Below are 22209 nucleotides of genomic sequence, written 5' to 3'. Positions count from 1 at the left end.
CCTGGAACACATCAATGAAACAACATCTTATACTGTACATCTTATACTGCACTCATATGGATATGAAGAATCAGCATACATTTTCACTAGAAACAGACTGACTGACTGACTGGTGTGGGGTGTATTGTCGTACCTCTTGGTACCTGGTAGGGTGAGGTGTGTATTGTTTAGGGGGTTAGGTGTGGGTGTGTATTAACGTACCTCTTGGTACCTGGTAGGGTGAGGTGTGTATTGTTTAGGGAGTCAGCTGTGGGTGTGTATTACTATTAACGTACCTCTTGGTACCTGGTAGGGTGAGGTGGGGGGTGTATTAACGTACCTCCTGGTACCGGGCGATGCCTCCGTTCACCGCAGCGTCTATGACCCCGTTGAGGAGCATGCTGAGCGGGTTGATGTTCCCGTGGTGCTGCCGGTGCTGGTACTGACTGATCAGCGTACGGAGTTCCTGACTCTTGTTCTCTACCACGAAGATGGCATTCTCCAGAGGACTCACCTCCACCTGGTGGACAATATGAACACTTATCATCATCGATACTGATTATTATTAGTACTTATTAACACATCGGATGCTGCCAGCATCTTTCACACTAAGCGAGTGCAGGTTTGCCGATCTGTAATTTTCAGTGCTATTCAGTAATGCTATTTTTAAGAGGCTTCTCTCACTCACCACTTCTCTCCTCTCCACTTCGGCCCAGCGGGAGATCCCAGGCAGAGGACGGGACAGGACCAGCGTGGTCCTCTCAATCCACAGGCTCTGTGAAATAAGACACTCTATCAACCCACAGGCTCTGTGAAATAAGACACTATCAACCCACAGGCTCTGTGGAATAAGACACTCTATCAACCCACAGGATCTGTGAAATAAGACACTCTATCAACACACAGGCTCTGTGAAATAAGACACTCTATCAACCCACAGGCTCTGTGAAATAAGACACTCTATCAACCCACAGGCTCTGTGAAATAAGACACTATCAACACACAGGCTCTGTGAAATAAGACACTCTATCAACACACAGGCTCTGTGAAATAAGACACTCTATCAACCCACAGGCTCTGTGGAATAAGACACTATCAACCCACAGGCTCTGGAGAATAAGACACTATCAACCCACAGGCTCTGTGAAATAAGACACTCTATCAACAGGCTCTGTGAAATAAGACACTCTATCAACCCACAGGCTCTGTGGAATAAGACACTATCAACCCACAGGCTCTGGAGAATAAGACACTATCAACCCACAGGCTCTGTGAAATAAGACACTCTATCAACCCACAGGCTCTGTGAAATAAGACACTCTATCAACCCACAGGCTCTGTGAAATAAGACACTCTATCAACCCACAGGCTCTGTGAAATAAGACACTCTATCAACCCACAGGCTCTGTGAAATAAGACACTCTATCAACCCACAGACTCTAGACCTACCCTGAACTCGTTCTCGCGGTCCTTGGGGCCCTTGGGGCCCCTGGGGCCCTCGTGGAGCGTAGAGACCTACCCTGAACTCGTTCTCCCTGTCCTTGGGGCCCTTGGGGCCCTCGTGGAGCGTAGAGACCTACCCTGAACTCGTTCTCCCTGTCCTTGGGGCCCTTGGGGCCCTCGTGGAGCGTAGAGACCTACCCTGAACTCGTTCTCGCGGTCCTTGGGGTCCTTGGGGCCCCTGGGGCCCTCGTGGAGCGTAGAGACCTACCCTGAACTCGTTCTCGCGGTCCTTGGGGCCCTTGTGGAAGGGCCGGTCGTAGTGGAAGCGGTTGACGTTGTTGATCCGGTAGAAGCTCTTGATCCTCTCGGGGACTCGCTCCAGCTGAGGGACGTCAGAGATGTCGCTGACCGGCGTCACAGCGTAGATCTGGAGGTCTGGACGGCGACGGTCAAGGGAAATGACCCGCGTGATGATGTCGTTGTCGTGTGCAGGGACGGACGTGCACACATAGACTATCTACGAGTAAGACGCGCAAACGCGGGAAGCGGACGCAGCTCGTACATATTTGGGTTTTGGACGTATAGCTGCTTTGGGGACTCCTTATATGGTGCCCCTTTTGTGCCCATATATAGAGCTGAGTGATTGCTGATGCAACACACTCCATATTTGGATAGCGGGACAGACAGACAGACACACAGACAGACAGACAGACAGACAGACAGACAGACAGACAGACAGACAGACACACACACAGACATGATCTGCTAGGTCTCATAGTAAGTGCTCACTGCGTTCGCAATTAGAAGAGGTACGACATTGAGGTGACGGAAACCGAGCGCTGTTCGTTGCAGAGCCTGAACTGAGACAAGCTCAGGAGGAGAAAACGTGACAAACTGTTTTCCCCGAAGTCTCCTGAACTGGAACACGCGTTGTCCACGTCGTCGTTACACACACACGCATCTCCACTATAGCTTAACCCATTCTGACCTGAGATCAGATTCATACGAGGTTTCCACTGGACACACACTGGTCTGATTAACCCATTCTGACCTGAGATCAGATTCTAAAAATGTCAGTCGTTCTTCGATTTTTCTAAAATAGCAGACCTACAAGCTCGTAGCGCGCCACTCGGTGGCGCGCTATGAGCTTGTAGATCTGCTATTTTTCAATAGCTAAAGCATAACATGATGCTAACACCATAATGGGTTCCCGTTCAGAATGGGTTAAACTGAAGAGTGCTGGGCTGTGCCCCGGGAAATAGCAGATCCACAAAGCTCTTGAGAAACACGATCGTTACGTCAAAAACCGTGACGAAAAATCAGCAGAGATACCAGATCTACAAGCTTCTTCAAAACACGTTCGTTCGCTATAGCTTGCAGATCTGCTATTTGTGATTACTTTTCTTTTTACATAATAGGTAGTTAAGTAAAAATGACTAGAAGTGAAAGCCCTACCGCACGCACGTGCACTCGCGCACACGCACACGCACACACACACACACACACACACGCACACACACGCGCACACACACACACACACGCCTGCACAGACCCCCTCACAGACGGTCAAAAGCCATGCTGTGACATTATAGGACACATTGTGTCCACGGTGCAATAGGATACATTGGGCGTCACTCTGCAGAATGGTGTCGTCTGGTTGGTTGGGGTGCTGCATGGCGATGGCCTGTGGGAATTCTCCCAGCATCCTTTGCTGGAAGTCCTCCAGCCGTTCGTAGTCGTAACCGCGACACACAAACTCCTTGTTCTGGAAACACACACACACACACACACACACGCACACGCACACAGACACGCACGCATGCACGCACGCACAGACACAGACACGCATGCACACACACGCACACACACGCACACAGACACGCACGCACGCACACACAGACACGCACGCAGGCACACACAGACACGCACGCAGGCACACACAGACACGGATGCACGCACGCACGCACGCATGCACGCACACACACACAGACACGCACACGAGCACACACACACACACACACACACAGACACGCACGCATGCACGCATGCACTCACACAGACGCACGCATGCACACACAGACACGCACACGCACGCACACACACACACACACACACACACACACACACGCACACACACATTACATTGAGCATAAGCCAACATAACACTTTACAATGGATCCAACCGCGACTCTTTTTGAAAAATGGTCCAAATGTGGCGCAAATCTTTGAATATAATATATTTTCTTTCAGAGCGAACATTTTTAACTCAAATCCTTGCTTCTGGGGGAGGGGGAGGGGTCGGGGTCCATGGAACAACATTCTTTCAGATGGGCCAAATCATCATCATCATCATATCATACTATAATTAACTCAATGTCTGAATGAATGAATGAGTGTCTGAATGAATGAATGAATGAATGAATTAATGTGTGTCAGAAACACTTCCGTATCTCCTCACCGCCTGCACCAATCGCTCCCACGTTTTTTCCAATATGATTCATAATTGATTCAAATTATTGATTCACAATTAATTTATTCGTGCATTAAAATGACCCATCCACTTACGGGGGAAAAATGCGCAAACTCAACTCAAAGTATTTTTCTCTCAGAAACCGTCGGAGCTACAGTCACAAACACTTTGAGGGGAGGTTCATAATATTTATTAAAATTAATGTAATAAATAAGTTACATCAGTCGGCCTCGTGGTGGCGCTATAACAGCCCACTTTACATTTCGCCTTATGACTCTTGAACCGTAGGTTCACTGTGGTGTGCAGTGTGTGGCTATGCGTTGCGTGCGGTCTGTCCAGTAGGTGGCGCTGTGGTGCAGAGTTTTACCCTGAGGAAGAAGGGGAACTTCCTGCCGTAGAATCCCATCCTGAAGAACTCGGGTTCGATTCTCTGCTGTTCCATGATGTTGTCATAGTACGCTGCCTCCATTTTCTACCCGCACGCACGTACACACACACACACACACACACACACACACACACACACACACGCACATACACACACATACATATACACGCACGCACGTACACACACACATACATATACACGCACGCAGGAAACAGCAACGTTTTCAGGCCGGCTTTAACCCATTGTGGTGTTAGCATCATGTCGTGCTTTAGCTATTGAAAAATAGCAGATCTACAAGCTCGTAGTGGCGCGCTTGTAGGTCTGCTATTTTCGAAAAATCGAAGAGCGACTGACATAGAAGACATTTTTAGAATCTGATCTCAGGTCAGAATGGAAAACTGTCAGGATGTAGAAGACATTTTTAGAATCTGATCTCAGGTCAGAATGGAAAACTGTCAGGATGTAGAAGACATTTTTAGAATCTGATCTCAGGTCAGAATGGAAAACTGTCAGGATGTAGAAGACATTTTTAGAATCTGATCTCAGGTCAGAATGGAAAACTGTCAGGATGTAGAAGACATTTTTTGAATCTGATCTCAGGTCAGAATGGAAAACTGTCAGGATGTAGAAGACATTTTTAGAATCTGATCTCAGGTCAGAATGGAAAACTGTCAGGATGTAGAAGACATTTTTAGAATCTGATCTCAGGTCAGAATGGAAAACTGTCAGGATGTAGAAGACATTTTTAGAATCTGATCTCAGGTCAGAATGGGTTAAAAGAGTCAACAGTCTGCGGCACTCTCAAGTCCATGGGGAGGCGCTGTTTCACAGGCGAAGCGCTGCTGAACAAAAGGCCCGCTCAAATAGAATCACATTCAGAGTTTTTAACTCATATCTTTGCTTCTGGGGGGAGGGGGGGGGGGGGTCCCTGGAACAATATATTTTCAGATGGGGGTCGGCGGCCAATTACAGATAATTCTGGGGGTCCTTGACATGAAATAGTTTGAGCACCACTGAAAGAGAAACATGAGGGTTTTCTGAAAACTTTCGTGTATTAGAAGACATTTTGTAGAATAAGGTCTGAAAAGTGACTCACCCGGATCCAGCTAAGGCTCTGGTAGTCGTATAAGGTCTCGTACTGGAAGGCCAGCTCTCTGCACAGTGAGATCCCATACTCCCAACACTGTAACCATGGAAACACAGTGAGATCCCATACTCCCAACACTGTAACCATGGAAACACAGTGAGATTCCATACTCCCGACACTGTAACCATGGAAAGGGGGTAGGGTTTATGGTTTAGGGGGTAGGGTTTAGGGGGTAGGGTTTATGGTTTAGGGGGTAGGGTTTAGGGTTTATGGTTTAGGGGGTAGGGTTTAGGGGGTAGGGTTTAAGGTTTAGGGGGTAGGGTTTTAGGGGGTAGGGTTTAGGGGGTAGGGTTTTAGGGGGTAGGGTTTAGGGTTTAGGGTGTAGGGTTTAGGGTTTATGGTTTAGGGGGTAGGGTTTAGGGTTCAGGGGGTAGGGTTTATGGTTTAGGGGGTAGGGTTTAGGGTTTAGGGTTTAGGGTTTATGGTTTATGGTTTGGGTTTATGGTTTAGGGGGTAGGGTTTATGGTTTAGGGGGTAGGGTTTAGGGTTTAGGGGGTAGGGTTTAGGGTTGAGGGGGTAGGGTTTAGGGGGTAGGGTTTAGGGTTTAGGGGGTAGGGTTTAGGGGGTAGGGTGAAGGGTTTAGGGTTTAGTGTTTAGGGGGTAGGGTTTAGGGTTTAGGGGGTAGGGTTTATGGTTTAGGGGGTAGGGTTTAGGGGGTAGGGTTTAGGGTTTATGGTTTAGGGCGTAGGGTTTAGGGGGTAGGGTTTAGGGTTTATGGTTTAGGGGTTAGGGTTTAGGGTTTAGGGGTAGGGTTTAGGGTTTAGGGGTAGGGTTTAGGGGGTAGGGTTTAGGGGGTAGGGTTTAGGGTTTATGGTTTAGGGTTTAGGGGTAGGGTTTAGGGGGTAGGGTTTAGGGGGTAGGGTTTAGGGTTTATGGTTTAGGGTTTAGGGTTTAGGGTTGAGGGGGTAGGGTTTAGGGGGTAGGGTTTAGGGTTTAGGGGGTAGGGTTTAGGGGGTAGGGTTTAGGGGGTAGGGTGAAGGGTTTAGGGTTTAGTGTTTAGGGGGTAGGGTTTAGGGGGTAGGGTTTATGGTTTAGGGGGTAGGGTTTAGGGGGTAGGGTTTATGGTTTAGGGCGTAGGGTTTAGGGTTTATGGTTTAGGGGTTAGGGTTTAGGGGGTAGGGTTTAGGGTTTAGGGGTAGGGTTTAGGGTTTAGGGGTAGGGTTTAGGGGGTAGGGTTTAGGGGGTAGGGTTTAGGGTTTATGGTTTAGGGGTAGGGTTTAGGGGGTAGGGTTTAGGGGGTAGGGTTTAGGGTTTATGGTTTAGGGGGTAGGGTTTAGGGTTTAGGGGGTAGGGTTTAGGGTTTAGGGGGTAGGGTTTAGGGGTAGGGTTTAGGGTTTAGGGGGTAGGGTTTAGGGGGTAGGGTTTAGGGGTAGGGTTTAGGGGGTAGGGTTTAGGGGGTGGGGTTTAGGGGGTAGGGTTTAGGGGGTAGGGTTTATGGTTTAGGGCGTAGGGTTTAGGGGGTAGGGTTTAGGGTTTATGGTTTAGGGGTTAGGGTTTAGGGGGTAGGGTTTAGGGGTAGGGTTTAGGGGTAGGGTTTAGGGTTTATGGTTTAGGGTTTAGGGGGTTGGGTTTAGGGGGTAGGGTTTAGGGTTTATGGTTTAGGGGGTAGGGTTTAGGGTTTAGGGGGTAGGGTTTAGGGGGTAGGGTTTAGGGTTTATGGTTTAGGGTTTAGGGTTTAGGGGGTAGGGTTTAGGGTTTAGGGGGTAGGGTTTAGGGGGTAGGGTTTAGGGTACACACCTTGCCCTTGTTGAAGTAGTGCAGTATCTTCCGGCTCAGGTTCTCCTTGCGCTGCCACTCGCTCTGGGCCGGGTAGTGCAGGAAGTCCCGTAGGGGGCGCTCCTCCCACTGCAGCAGCTCCCAGTACAGCAGCAGGGTGAAGGCCGCCTCTGGAACCACACACAGAGGTCAAAGGTCAAACTCTGAAATGATTATTAAACTTAGAACTACACATTTTATATCATGTGGAACAAAGACACATTTTTGGGGTTTCTGTGAAGGGCATTGGTTCCCAACTCGGAGTTCTATTCGGAGAAGAACCGCTGCTCCCTCGCCTGGAAAGGAGCCAGTTGGTGGTTCTGGACAATCTCCCTAGGGAGGTCCTCGAGGCACGGCCCACTGGGAGGAGACCCCGGCGCAGACCAAGGACCAGATGGATTATATCTCCACTGGGAGGAGACCCCGAGGCAGACCAAGGACCAGATGGATTATATCTCCACTGGGAGGAGACCCCGAGGCAGACCAAGGACCAGATGGATTATATCTCCACTGGGAGGAGACCCGGGGGCAGACCAAGGACCAGATGGATTATATCTCCACTGGGAGGAGACCCCGGGGCAGACCAAGGACCAGATGGATTATATCTCCACTGGGAGGAGACCCCGGGGCAGACCAAGGACCAGATGGATTATATCTCCACTGGGAGGAGACCCCGGGGCAGACCAAGGACCAGATGGATTATATCTCCACTGGGAGGAGACCCCGAGGCAGACCAAGGACCAGATGGATTATATCTCCACTGGGAGGAGACCCCGAGGCAGACCAAGGACCAGATGGATTATATCTCCACTGGGAGGAGACCCGGGGGCAGACCAAGGACCAGATGGATTATATCTCCACTGGGAGGAGACCCCAGGGCAGACCAAGGTGCAGTTGGAGGAAACGCATCAACTCACTGGCCTTGGAACGTCTCGGAATCCCCCCCAGGAGGAAGTCACTAATGTTGCTATGGAGAGGGAAGTCTGGAGTTCTCTGGTGGAGCTCTTGCCACCGCGACCCGACTACGGATAAGTGGTTGAAGATGGATGTTAATTAGTCCTCTACTTGCAGGTGGGTGTGCACGATCATGAAATTATGACCGATATCCGATCTACTAGTGTTACTTCAGCACCATGGATAGCTCCTACACAGTGTTACTTCAGCACCATTGATAGCTCCTACAGTGTTACACACTTCAGCACCATGGATAGCTCCTACACATGTTACACACTTCAGCACCATGGATAGCTCCTACACTGTTACATACTTCAGCACCATGGCTAGCTCCGACACAGTGTTACACACTTCAGCACCTTGGATAGCTCCTACACTGTTACACACTTCAGCACCATGGGTAGCTCCTACACAGTGTTACACACTTCAGCACCATGGATAGCTCCGACACAGTGTTACACACTTCAGCACCTTGGATAGCTCCTACACTGTTACACACTTCAGCACCATGGATAGCTCCTACACTGTTACACACTTCAGCACCATGGATAGCTCCTACACATGTTACACACTTCGGCACCATTGATAGCTCCTACACATGTTACACACTTCAGCACCATGGATAGCTCCGACACAGTGTTACACACTTCAGCACCTTGGATAGCTCCTACACTGTTACACACTTCAGCACCATGGATAGCTCCTACACATGTTACACACTTCAGCACCATGGATAGCTCCTACAGTGTTACACACTTCAGCACCATGGATAGCTCCTACAGTGTTACACACTTCAGCACCATGGATAGCTCCTACACAGTGTTACACACTTCAGCACCTTGGATAGCTCCTACACAGTGTTACACACTTCAGCACCTTGGATAGCTCCTACACTGTTACACACTTCAGCACCATGGATAGCTCCTACACAGTGTTACACACTTCAGAACCTTGGATAGCTCCTACACTGTTACTTCAGCACCATGGATAGCTCCTACACAGTGTTACACACTTCAGCACCATGGATAGCTCCTACACAGTGTTACACACTTCAGCACCATGGATAGCTCCTACAGTGTGTGTTACTGCAGCACCATGGATAGCTCCCACCATAGTAAATGTAATGTACCGTGCGTGTGTGCGGTACAAACCTCACACACACACACACACACACACACACACACACACACACACACACACACACACACACACACACACACACACACACACACACACACACACACACACACACACACACACACAGAAAAGGGGGCATGGCCAGCCTCCACCTATACCAGAGTGCTTTTCTATCGCTATGACGACGCAGCTGTGTGTGTGTGTGTGTGTGTGTGTGTGTGTGTGTGTATATGTCAGTATGTACAGGTAAAAGTTAATAGCACAGGCAGACTCTTCACATACTAGAGCATGTCTGAAATAAGTGTCAAAGCTGAAATATGAAATAAATGCTTAAACATGTAGCTAGGTGTAATGTTAGAGTCCACAGAAGTGAACCTTTTCAAGCCTGTTTTCTCAACTCTCTGTTTCTCTGCCAGACATTACTCTATAAGCCACATCTCCAAAACTGGTGGGTCAAATTGAACAACCAATATGTCAATTTGAAGCTATGATTCCCTGCTTTGATATGAAATGAAAAAACTAAAATTCAAAAAGATCCAATGGCAGTCTCCCAGTCAAATTAGGTCACAATATGTCAGTATGCACAGGTAAAGGGTGTTACCTGTCATTATGTCAGTATGTACCGGTAAAGGGTGTTACCTGTCATTATGTCAGTATGTACAGGTGAAGGGTGTTACCTGTCATTATGTCAGTATGTACCGGTAAAGGGTGTTACCTGTCATTATGTCAGTATGTACAGGTGAAGGGTGTTACCTGTCATTATGTCAGTATGTACAGGTGAAGGGTGTTACCTGTCATTATGTCAGTATGTACCGGTAAAGGGTGTTACCTGTCATATATGTCAGTATGTACAGGTAAAAGGTGTTACCTGTGAAGTCCTCTGCCTGGAGGTGCAGGTCACACAGCTTGTGGATGTAGCGGATGTACATGTCCTCCTTGTTGATCTCAGACTTGTAGAAGTTCTGCGGGTTAAGAACAGAAACAGAGGATTCTTTTGTTACGGTCCAATCTCGGCGACACGACAAATACAACGTCTATACCGCATGTATAAACATACGTATGTTTGTACCAATGAATGTCTCACCATGAGGTGTGTGGAGCCGCCCAGCTTCTTGCTCTCCATCTCGTCTCCTTTCATGCAGTCCCTGGACATAGAAACACAACACATAGAAACACAATACATAGGCACACAATACATAGACACACAATACATAGACACACAATACATAGCCAAACAATACATATAAACACAACTATTAGACTACTACAAACTATATTAGTCTTAGCGTTCTGTTATTAACGTATATACTGCCTGTAATCCAGTAATCTGTACTTGTAATCCAGTAATCTGTACCTGTAATCCAGTAATCAGATTACCTGTAATCCAGTAATCTGTACCTGTAATCCAGTAATCAGATTACCTGTAATCCAGTAATCTCTCCATCAGCCGAGTGACCGACGTCACAAACGATCGTCCCGTTTCTCTCCACGTCTCCTGTTCGATCTTCTCCAGCAGGCTACGAAGGGTTAAACATTAAATTATATAATACATTCAATCAATAATGTTCGACCTTCTCCAGCAGGCTACGAAGGGTTAAACATCAACGTAGTTCTACTTAGTAATGTACTCCAGGTCACACCTTTAGTTTGAAAGTAGATCTACTTTTACTATTTTGAAGAAAACATAAAAAAATTGTTCAACTAGCCAAATCTACATCGACACGTTGTGAGTTCGTAGAGCCCATGCTGTAAAATACATTAATGTTGTGTGAAAATAGGCATATTAATAGTAATAGTAATAGTAATAGTAATAGTAATAGTAATAGTAATAATAATAAAAATAATAAAAATAATAATTATTATTATTATTATTATTTTAATATTAATATTAATATAATAATAATACTAATAATACTAATAATAATAATAATAACAATGACAATGATATTAATAATAATAATAATAATAATAATAATAATATTAATAATGATAATGATAATGATAATGATAATGATAATGATAATGATAATGATAATAATAATGACAATGATAATATTAATAATAATAATATTAATAATCACCTGGGATAAGGGCCAAACAGCTGTGTCCTGAAGGGGAGAGAAACACAACCAGAGCTTTAGTTTATCTTAGCGGAACAACAGCATGGAATACGGATGTGTATATTACAGGAAACTCCCGTTAAACTTTACAACAAACTCCAGTAAACTCCCCAATTGTACCATCACACCTGTATATTACCGTATATTAACTGTGTGTGTGCGTGTGTGCATGCGTGTGTGTGCGTGCATGTGTGCGTGTGTGCGTGTGTGCGTGCGTGCGTGCGTGCGTGCGTGCGTGCGTGTGTGCGTGTGTGTGTGTGCGTGCTCACAGCAGACTGAACAGTTCTCTGTGGTTGTCGTCTCCTTTCCCATCAGACACCATGCTGTCCAGCTTGTCCATAAGCTCCGCCTCCACCTAGACGCACACACACACGCACGCACGCACGCAGACACGCACGCACATGCACACACACAGACACACGGTAAGTTAATGATGGAAACATCGTTAAGAAACATCAGAAGCAAAGATTTGAGTTAAAAACACAGGTACACTTGCATAACACACTTTAATCCTCCAGGTGGCGCTGTGCTTGATGGCTGGCGCGCCCGGACACTGACCATCAACTGTGCGACATTGTCTCAAATAAATCCAGACACACTGCATTGCATTTCCTCTTTGGCTCTTTGCCGTTATACTACTTCTCTGTCAGCCTGCCTGCTATTCACTGTGTCAGTCAGTTCTGTGCTCCAGTGTCGTGTTTGATATTAGTTTGCTATGGATTCTACTTTAGCATTATTATTATTATTTTGTTTTACTTTGGAAACTGCATACCAAGCAAAGCCCAAGAGCCACGTGTACTCCGCAGAACAAGATCAGCGCGCACTGCGGTGCTGCGCGTATACGCAGATTCAACAGGGCGGCGTTGATGAAATCAGCTGGTGTTACGCGTTGTGCAGCGGCTGTGTGTTTTTCTTTTTATATATATGAACCTTTATTGAGAAGGGATATCCCCTTGAGATGTATCATCTCGTTTTCAAACGTTGACGCTTGGAGATTATGTCACGTTCTTTAAAAAAACAGTCCACTTCCTTCTTTAGGTACGCATGCATTCACATTGGAACGATCCGTATCTGAATACACTTCAAGCGGTCCAGAGCCCCCCCCCCCCCCCCCCCCCCCCCCCCCCCCCATGCGTTCCCGTGGAATTTAGATCCATAGTAACCTGTTTGAAGTGGATTTAGATCACTAGTAACCTGTTTGAAGTGGATTTAGATCACTAGTAACCCGTTTGAAGTGGATTTAGATCACTAGTAACCTGTTTGAAGTGGATTTAGATCACTAGTAACCCGTTTGAAGTGGATTTAGATCACTAGTAACCTGTTTGAAGTGGATTTAGATCACTAGTAACCTGTTTGAAGTGGATTTAGATCACTAGTAACCTGTTTGAAGTGGATTTAGATCACTAGTAACCTGTTTGAAGTGGATTTAGATCCATAGTAACCTGTTTGAAGTGGATTTAGATCACTAGTAACCTGTTTGAAGTGGATTTAGATCACTAGTAACCTGTTTGAAGTGGATTTAGATCACTAGTAACCTGTTTGAAGTGGATTTAGATCACTAGTAACCTGTTTGAAGTGGATTTAGATCACTAGTAACCTGTTTGAAGTGGATTTAGATCACTAGTAACCTGTTTGAAGTGGATTTAGATCACTAGTAACCCGTTTGAAGTGGATTTAGATCACTAGTAACCCGTTTGAAGTGGATTTAGATCACTAGTAACCTGTTTGAAGTGGATTTAGATCACTAGTAACCTGTTTGAAGTGGATTTAGATCACTAGTAACCTGTTTGAAGTGGATTTAGATCACTAGTAACCTGTTTGAAGTGGATTTAGATCACTAGTAACCTGTTTGAAGTGGATTTAGGTCACTAGTAACCTGTTTGAAGTGGATTTAGATCACTAGTAACCTGTTTGAAGTGGATTTAGATCACTAGTAACCTGTTTGAAGTTGCCGTTCTTGCGCTGCTCCCAGTTCATCATGTCGTGGAAGATCGGGATCATGATGTTCCGAACCTCGCTCTGCGGGACCAGCGTTACGCCCAGGAACGGACCCATCATCCCTGGGATGAAGTGAGGCTTGTTCTCCCCTTGATGGAATGGAACAAAAAAGTCAGTAAGACATGCGAATCCCGTGACTCCTTCAAAACCGCTCTCAAAGGGCACCTATACGGACGGCTGCAATTCGAAACTGCCCCCCGTAAAATCTGAATCCCCCCCCCCACACACACACACCCCTTTTCCCTCTTTACCTCCATTATGATGAATTCCTGTTCTGTTCTTGGGCTAAATAGAAGTGTCTTATTTGTACGTCTCTAAAATAATGTTTTGATGAATTGAACAAGGTGGACCCTCTTGTAAACAAGTGTAATGCTTAACTGGGTCGTCCACTCACAGTTAACAGTCTTTGTATTGAGTTTGTGCTTGAAATGTACTGTAATTATGCAAACTGTTAATAAATATTTCAATCAATCAATCAATCAATCAATCAATCAAACAGACATTTAGACCCATCACCCCACCCACTACCCACTATCCACTACCCACTATCCACTACCCACTACCCACTATCCACTACCCACTATCCACTACCCACTACCCACTATCCACTACCCACTACCCACTACCCACTATCCACTACCCACTACCCACTACCCACTACCCACTACCCACTACCCACTATCCACTACCCACTACCCACTACCCACTACCCACTACCCACTACCCACTACCCACTATCCACTACCCACTATCCACTACCCACTACCCACTACCCACTATCCACTACCCACTACCCACTACCCACTACCCACTATCCACTATCCACTACCCACTACCCACTACCCACTACCCACTACCCACTATCCACTATCCACTACCCACTACCCACTACCCACTATCCACTACCCACTATCCACTACCCACTACCCACTACCCACTACCCACTACCCACTACCCACTACCCACTATCCACTACCCACTACCCATACCTAACCTAACCCAGGAACAGACCATCATCCCTGGGTTGAAGTGAGGCTTGGACTCCCCTGATGGAACACACACACATCAACCCAGGAACCCATCATCCATAACCCTGCATGCGTGCGTGCGTGCGTGCGTGTGTGCGTGCGTGCATGTGTGCGTGTGTGTGTGCGTGTGCGTGTGCGTGTGCGTGCGTGCGTGTGCGTGTGTGTGTGTGCGTGCGTCTCACCTAGTTTCTGCCACATGCTGAACAGCTCATAGGCCATCATCACCCTCATGTCTCCATATCTGTAAAGATAATTAAACTGATCGTCACCCTCATGTCTCCATATCTGTAAAGATAATTAAACTGATCATCACCCTCATGTCTCCATATCTGTAAAGATAATTAAACTGATCGTCACCCTCATGTCTCCATATCTGTAAAGATAATTAAACTGATCGTCACCCTCATGTCTCCATATCTGTAAAGATAATTAAACTAATCATCACCCTCATGTCTCCATATCTGTAAAGATAATTAAACTAATCGTCACCCTCATGTCTCCATATCTGTAAAGATAATTAAACTGATCGTCACCCTCATGTCTCCATATCTGTAAAGATAATTAAACTGATCGTCACCCTCATGTCTCCATATCTGTAAAGATAATTAAACTGATCGTCACCCTCATGTCTCCATATCTGTAAAGATAATTAAACTGATCGTCACCCTCATGTCTCCATATCTGTAAAGATAATTAAACTGATCGTCACCCTCATGTCTCCATATCTGTAAAGATAATTAAACTAATCATCACCCTCATGTCTCCATATCTGTAAAGATAATTAAACTGATCGTCACCCTCGTGTCTCCATATCTGTAAAGATAATTAAACTAATCATCACCCTCATGTCTCCATATCTGTAAAGATAATTAAACTAATCGTCACCCTCATGTCTCCATATCTGTAAAGATAATTAAACTAATCATCACCCTCATGTCTCCATATCTGTAAAGATAATTAAACTAATCATCACCCTCATGTCTCCATATCTGTAAAGATAATTAAACTAATCGTCACCCTCATGTCTCCATATCTGTAAAGATAATTAAACTAATCATCACCCTCATGTCTCCATATCTGTAAAGATAATTAAACTAATCGTCACCCTCATGTCTCCATATCTGTAAAGATAATTAAACTAATCATCACCCTCATGTCTCCATATCTGTAAAGATAATTAAACTAATCATCACCCTCATGTCTCCATATCTGTAAAGATAATTAAACTGATCGTCACCCTCATGTCTCCATATCTGTAAAGATAATTAAACTAATCATCACCCTCATGTCTCCATATCTGTAAAGATAATTAAACTAATCGTCACCCTCATGTCTCCATATATGTAAAGATAATTAAACTAATCGTCACCCTCGTGTCTCCATATCTGTAAAGATAATTAAACTAATCATCACCCTCATGTCTCCATATCTGTAAAGATAATTAAACTAATCATCACCCTCATGTCTCCATATCTGTAAAGATAATTAAACTAATCATCACCCTCATGTCTCCATATCTGTAAAGATAATTAAACTGATCGTCACCCTCATGTCTCCATATCTGTAAAGATAATTAAACTAATCGTCACCCTCATGTCTCCATATCTGTAAAGATAATTAAACTAATCATCACCCTCATGTCTCCATATCTGTAAAGATAATTAAACTAATCATCACCCTCATGTCTCCATATCTGTAAAGATAATTAAACTAATCATCACCCTCATGTCTCCATATCTGTAAAGATAATTAAACTGATCGTCACCCTCATGTCTCCATATCTGTAAAGATAATTAAACTGATCGTCACCCTCATGTCTCCATATCTGTAAAGATAATTAAACTAATCGTCACCCTCATGTCTCCATATCTGTAAAGATAATTAAACTAATCATCACCCTCATGTCTCCATATCTGTAAAGATAATTAAACTAATCATCACCCTCATGTCTCCATATCTGTAAAGATAATTAAACTAATCATCACCCTCATGTCTCCATATCTGTAAAGATAATTAAACTAATCATCACCCTCATGTCTCCATATCTGTAAAGATAATTAAACTAATCGTCACCCTCATGTCTCCATATCTGTAAAGATAATTAAACTGATCGTCACCCTCGTGTCTCCATATCTGTAAAGATAATTAAACTGATCATCACCCTCATGTCTCCATATCTGTAAAGATAATTAAACTAATCGTCACCCTCGTGTCTCCATATCTGTAAAGATAATTAAACTAATCGTCACCCTCATGTCTCCATATCTGTAAAGATAATTAAACTAATCATCACCCTCGTGTCTCCATATCTGTAAAGATAATTAAACTGATCGTCACCCTCATGTCTCCATATCTGTAAAGATAATTAAACTGATCGTCACCCTCGTGTCTCCATATCTGTAAAGATAATTAAACTGATCGTCACCCTCATGTCTCCATATCTGTAAAGATAATTAAACTGATCGTCACCCTCATGTCTCCATATCTGTAAAGATAATTAAACTGATCGTCACCCTCATGTCTCCATATCTGTAAAGATAATTAAACTGATCGTCACCCTCGTGTCTCCATATCTGTAAAGATAATTAAACTAATCATCACCCTCGTGTCTCCATATCTGTAAAGATAATTAAACTGATCGTCACCCTCATGTCTCCATATCTGTAAAGATAATTAAACTAATCATCACCCTCATGTCTCCATATCTGTAAAGATAATTAAACTAATCGTCACCCTCATGTCTCCATATCTGTAAAGATAATTAAACTAATCGTCACCCTCGTGTCTCCATATCTGTAAAGATAATTAAACTAATCGTCACCCTCATGTCTCCATATCTGTAAAGATAATTAAACTAATCGTCACCCTCGTGTCTCCATATCTGTAAAGATAATTAAACTAATCGTCACCCTCATGTCTCCATATCTGTAAAGATAATTAAACTAATCGTCACCCTCATGTCTCCATATCTGTAAAGATAATTAAACTAATCATCACCCTCATGTCTCCATATCTGTAAAGATAATTAAACTAATCGTCACCCTCATGTCTCCATATCTGTAAAGATAATTAAACTGATCGTCACCCTCATGTCTCCATATCTGTAAAGATAATTAAACTAATCGTCACCCTCATGTCTCCATATCTGTAAAGATAATTAAACTAATCATCACCCTCGTGTCTCCATATCTGTAAAGATAATTAAACTGATCGTCACCCTCGTGTCTCCATATCTGTAAAGATAATTAAACTAATCGTCACCCTCGTGTCTCCATAATGAGGTTATGCGTGACATCATCATAAAACCAGGAAGTTATGCGGGAACGCCAACTGAGTGCCAAAGAATAACTTTCCGTCCTCGACAGCCCAGACATCCAGACAGAAAAGTCCAACATGTTTGCATTAAATGACGTTAAACTCGATTTTCCATTCACTTCATGCACGTGCATATCCTCTATAGAGCGTCGCAGTCCCGCCCCTTTCATGACGACGCCAGGCCCAGGAAATTAATCCCATTTTTCCTCATAGACATTTCGAAACGTATTTATTTAAAGACCCTTTTAAGCGTCGTACGAAGCCAACTCGACGTGTTGTAACCTGCTGTTTCTTTTCTACTTTCTAATTCTTTGTTCGGCCCAAAACATTGTGTTTATTGTCATGATTTGTCACGACAAACGTCTTTAAATGAATACTTTCTGCCTTGCTGGAGACAATGTGGCCACAAGGAAGCGGCTGGCAGGATATCCACTCCACCTTGGAGACCATTCTGTGTTTTGAGATACCTCTGTCTGTTTCTTTTCTACTGTTGGGAAATATCCCTGAAGAGTTTCTAACACATGATAAATATTTAATCAAGATCCTCTTAGCATCAAGTAGAAAAGCAATCACACGACGCTGGTACCAACAGGACCCACCAACGAAAGATCAATGGATGGACATTATTGAGGAACTGTATTCTATGGAAAAACTAACATTCATACTGAGACTACAAGAGGATAAATTCTATAAAAAATGGGAAAAGTGGAATCTCTTCTCTCAGCCTAGCGATATTGCAATAGGATTTCATTGAATGTTTATTGTAATATGAAAAATGCAGCCTTTTTTCTTTTACTTTTTGTCCTTTTTCTTTTCTTTTTCTTTCCCGTATTGTCTTGTTAGTTGAGTTTTTGTTTGTGTCTTTTCTTCCTTCAATAAAAATTAAGTGAAAAAAAAAATATATATATATACTTTCTGAAAAGTCTATGAGGAAAATGAACGGGGAATTATTTTCCTGGGTCTCTCGAGGGGGGACTTTACAAACTTGACCTTCCTGGTAGTTGGTACTAGCTGGTACCTGGTTCTGGTAGTTGGTACCAGCTGTGCTTTACAGCATGTTGTCCAGTATGTGTTGGTTCTGGTAGTTGGTACCAGCTGTGCTTTACAACATGTTGTCCAGTATGTGTTGGTTCTGGTAGAGCTGTGTAACATTATGGGTCTTCTTCCACTTCTAAAAGGGACTTTAGTCTCAGTGTGTTTTTACTGGTTAACCCATTCTGAACGGGAACTCATTTTGGTGTCAGCATTATGTTATGCTTTAGCTATTGAAAAATAACAGATCTACAAGCTCATGAGCTTGTAGGTCTGCTATTTTTGAAAAATCGAAGAACGACTGACATTTTTTAGAATCTGATCTCAGGTCATAATGGGTTAATCAGACCAGTGTGTGTCCAGTGGAAACCTCGTATGAATCTGATCTCAGGTCAGAATGGGTTAATCAGACCAGTGTGTGTCCAGTGGAAACCTCGTATGAATCTGATCTCAGGTCAGAATGGGTTAATCAGAACAGTGTGTGTCCAGTGGAAACCTCGTATGAATCTGATCTCAGGTCAGAATGGGTTAATCAGACCAGTGTGTGTCCAGTGGAAACCTCGTATGAATCTGATCTCAGGTCAGAATGGGTACGTACTTGTCTAGAACAATCTTCCTCTTGGCCTGGCTCAGAGGCTCCAGCTGCAGACTGGGCTGGTTGATGAACAACACGGTGAGGCTGAAGAACGAGTTCCAGACCTGGAAACACACACACACGCACACACACACACACGCACACACACACACACACACGCACGCACGCACACACGCACGCACGCACGCACGCACGCACGCACGCACGCACGCACGCACGCACGCACGCACGCACGCACGCACGCACGCACACACATGAGACACAGACACAGTCACACACAGTACAGTATAATAATCATAACATCAGTTATACAGCACAGCACAGCACAGCACAGTGCAGCGCAGTACAGTGCAGTACAGTACAGCGCAGCGCAGCGCAGCACAGCACAGTACAGTACAGTGCAGTACAGCAATAATCCTTCACACCAACCTTGAAATCGAAGTCTGCCTCAGAGAAGTTCTTGTGCAACGCCGGAGACAGAAACTGTGTGGTCACTATGATGACACTGCAGAAACACAGAGACGCTGTGAGGTCACTATGATGACATCACTATGATGACATCACTATGAGTCCATACACATTGTAATAAACAGTCATTAGAGAGTCCACACGTGTGCATTCGAATGATCAAACAAAGTCCACTAACGTCAGGGAATCCACAACAAACGCGTTACTCTCAAAGGAACACAATAAAGGACATGTACCGTGTGTGACTTTGAACCATGTGCAGATGACTTAATGATGTATGGTCTCTGACGTTCCTTTGAACCATGTGCAGATGACTTAATGATGTATGGTCTCTGACGTTCCTTTGAACCATGTGCAGATGACTTAATACTGTATGGTCTCTGACGGTCCTTTGAATTTGATGACGTTCTCAAAACAATGCAGCTTCTCTCCAGGAACTCAGGTCCACCTCTGACCTCTGACCTCTGACTGACAGGTGATGTCATGTGACACTCTTTGGCATAACGGTGCATTTTTGCCTTGTGATTTGATGTAACCTTAAGCTTTTTAACATATTTGTTGTGTTTCATTCTATTTATTCACAATTAAATGAACCCAACATGTGCATGCACACATCTACATAAGCAAAACCATATTTAATATGTTTTTTTTAAACTGAAACCACTGTATTCTGGGACAGTTACAATAAGACCTACACTAGTATGTGGAATCTGGGAACCCATTAATTCTACAATATTTCATGTCCTTGGACAAATGTGACCAGATTTGACTGAGAGACTGCCATCGCGCAAATTCCAGCTTTTCACCAGAGGTGAAAAACTTTATTTTTATTTTTTTTCTCCCAAAATGAGTTAACTACTTACTGACTGGTCAGCAGCCTCATGACGCTCCAGTCTCGAGGGAAGATGGTGATCTTCATCAGGTTGCGAAACACGCAGAATATCTTCAACAGGAACTCCTGGAGGAGACGGAGAACACCGCAGGATGTTGACATATATATATATATGAGGGCCTATAAGACACACGTGTGTCCTGTGTTGTTCTGAGTGTCATGGCCGCAGTGGCGTGCACAGACATTTAGAGGGGCAGGTGGTGCTCAAGGGGAAAAAAGGGCACCTTGTGCAGCGCATTTTGGGGCGGGAACCCATTTTTTTTGGGTGAAAAATAGCAGATCTACAAGCTCGTAGCGCGCCACTCGGTGGCGCGCTACGAGCTTGTAGGTCTGCTATTTTCTTTAACCCATTCTGACCGGGCACCCATTTTGGTGTTGGCATCATGTTATGCTTTAGCTATTGAAAAATAGCAGATCTACAAGCTCATATCGCGCCACCGAGTGGCGCGATACGAGCTTGTAGGTCTGCTATTTTTGAAAAATCGAAGAACGACTGACATTTTTCTAGAATCTGATCTCAGGTCAGAATGGATTAATCAGACCAGTGTGTGTCCAGTGGAAACCTCGTATGAATCTGATCTCAGGTCAGAATGGGTTAAATCGAAGAACGACTGACATAGAAACAACGCTTTAGATTGTGGGGGGCATAAATAATACAGAAGAAGCGTTTTATCAAGAATTGATCAATGTCACCGTGGTCCACACACTACACATTAGGAAAAGGATCAATGTCACCGTGGTCCACACACTACACATTAGGAAAAGAAGGTGCTCTAGCACCCCCTAGTGTGTATCTGTGCACGCCTCAATGCATTTCCAATGGGAGTCACATGGTTGGAGGACACAACCTTGTTGCATGGCTGTCTAATGTCGTCGTCGTCCCCCCCCTCCCGATTAATGCAGATTAATTCATTATAAGGCCTCTAAATTTAACGTAATGTAGCACATACGCGCGCACGCACGCACACGCGCACGCACACACTAGCACACACACACACACACACACACACACACACACACACACACACACACACACACACACACACACACACACTTCACAAGTGTAAATAATGTATTTCTTGTTGTTTTTGTTTCTGTTATTTTCCATACCTATGCTTGATTACTTTGTCTTACTATTTGTATATTACTATTTGTTAAATTGTATATTAACCTTGGTGAGAACCACATATAAGCCCTCCCTGGGTTTCTTTTCTCACCTGCACACACTTCTCTTTTATTGATGTTACCTTTTTGTACTGTTTTTATTGTGCGAAATAAACTAAACTAAATAAACTAAACTAAACTAAACTAATTAGATTGACATTTTTAATCGAGTCCCAGCCCTATTATTAACTTTATTATTTTATTTAGTTACTTAGAGTAGTGCTTATAACAATAATGTCATCAATCTCATCATCTTAAAGAAATCTCAAAACGATGTGAGGACTGAGGACATGAAACCCAAAGTTTATATTGTTGATGCTATTA

The 22209-nt window shown here is 44.2% G+C and overlaps 1 protein-coding gene across 1 annotated transcript in view; it reads right to left on the bottom strand.

Moving 5' to 3' along the window:
- Positions 1-22209, bottom strand: part of LOC308316018 (dedicator of cytokinesis protein 3-like) — a gene marked incomplete at both ends in the record, with an annotated part of 109310 nt that overhangs the window by 12166 nt on the left and 74935 nt on the right. The window contains 17 exons of the mRNA XM_080764336.1: positions 320-499; positions 668-754; positions 1691-1857; positions 3046-3187; positions 4260-4364; positions 5377-5463; positions 7165-7313; positions 10142-10235; positions 10358-10418; positions 10695-10790; positions 11355-11381; positions 11663-11748; positions 13332-13480; positions 14602-14660; positions 19365-19465; positions 19791-19866; positions 20693-20787. Of these exons, the coding sequence (XP_080620462.1) occupies positions 320-499; positions 668-754; positions 1691-1857; positions 3046-3187; positions 4260-4364; positions 5377-5463; positions 7165-7313; positions 10142-10235; positions 10358-10418; positions 10695-10790; positions 11355-11381; positions 11663-11748; positions 13332-13480; positions 14602-14660; positions 19365-19465; positions 19791-19866; positions 20693-20787 (1761 nt within the window). The remainder of the gene's footprint in view (positions 1-319; positions 500-667; positions 755-1690; positions 1858-3045; positions 3188-4259; positions 4365-5376; positions 5464-7164; positions 7314-10141; positions 10236-10357; positions 10419-10694; positions 10791-11354; positions 11382-11662; positions 11749-13331; positions 13481-14601; positions 14661-19364; positions 19466-19790; positions 19867-20692; positions 20788-22209) is intronic.

The sequence above is a fragment of the Protomyctophum bolini genome (assembly GCF_963924005.1).
Source record: "Protomyctophum bolini genome assembly, chromosome: 5".
Classification (NCBI taxonomy): Eukaryota; Metazoa; Chordata; class Actinopteri; order Myctophiformes; family Myctophidae; genus Protomyctophum; species Protomyctophum bolini.
Note: the sequence above shows the minus strand (reverse complement) of the source record. Positions and strands in the feature narration are given on the sequence as shown.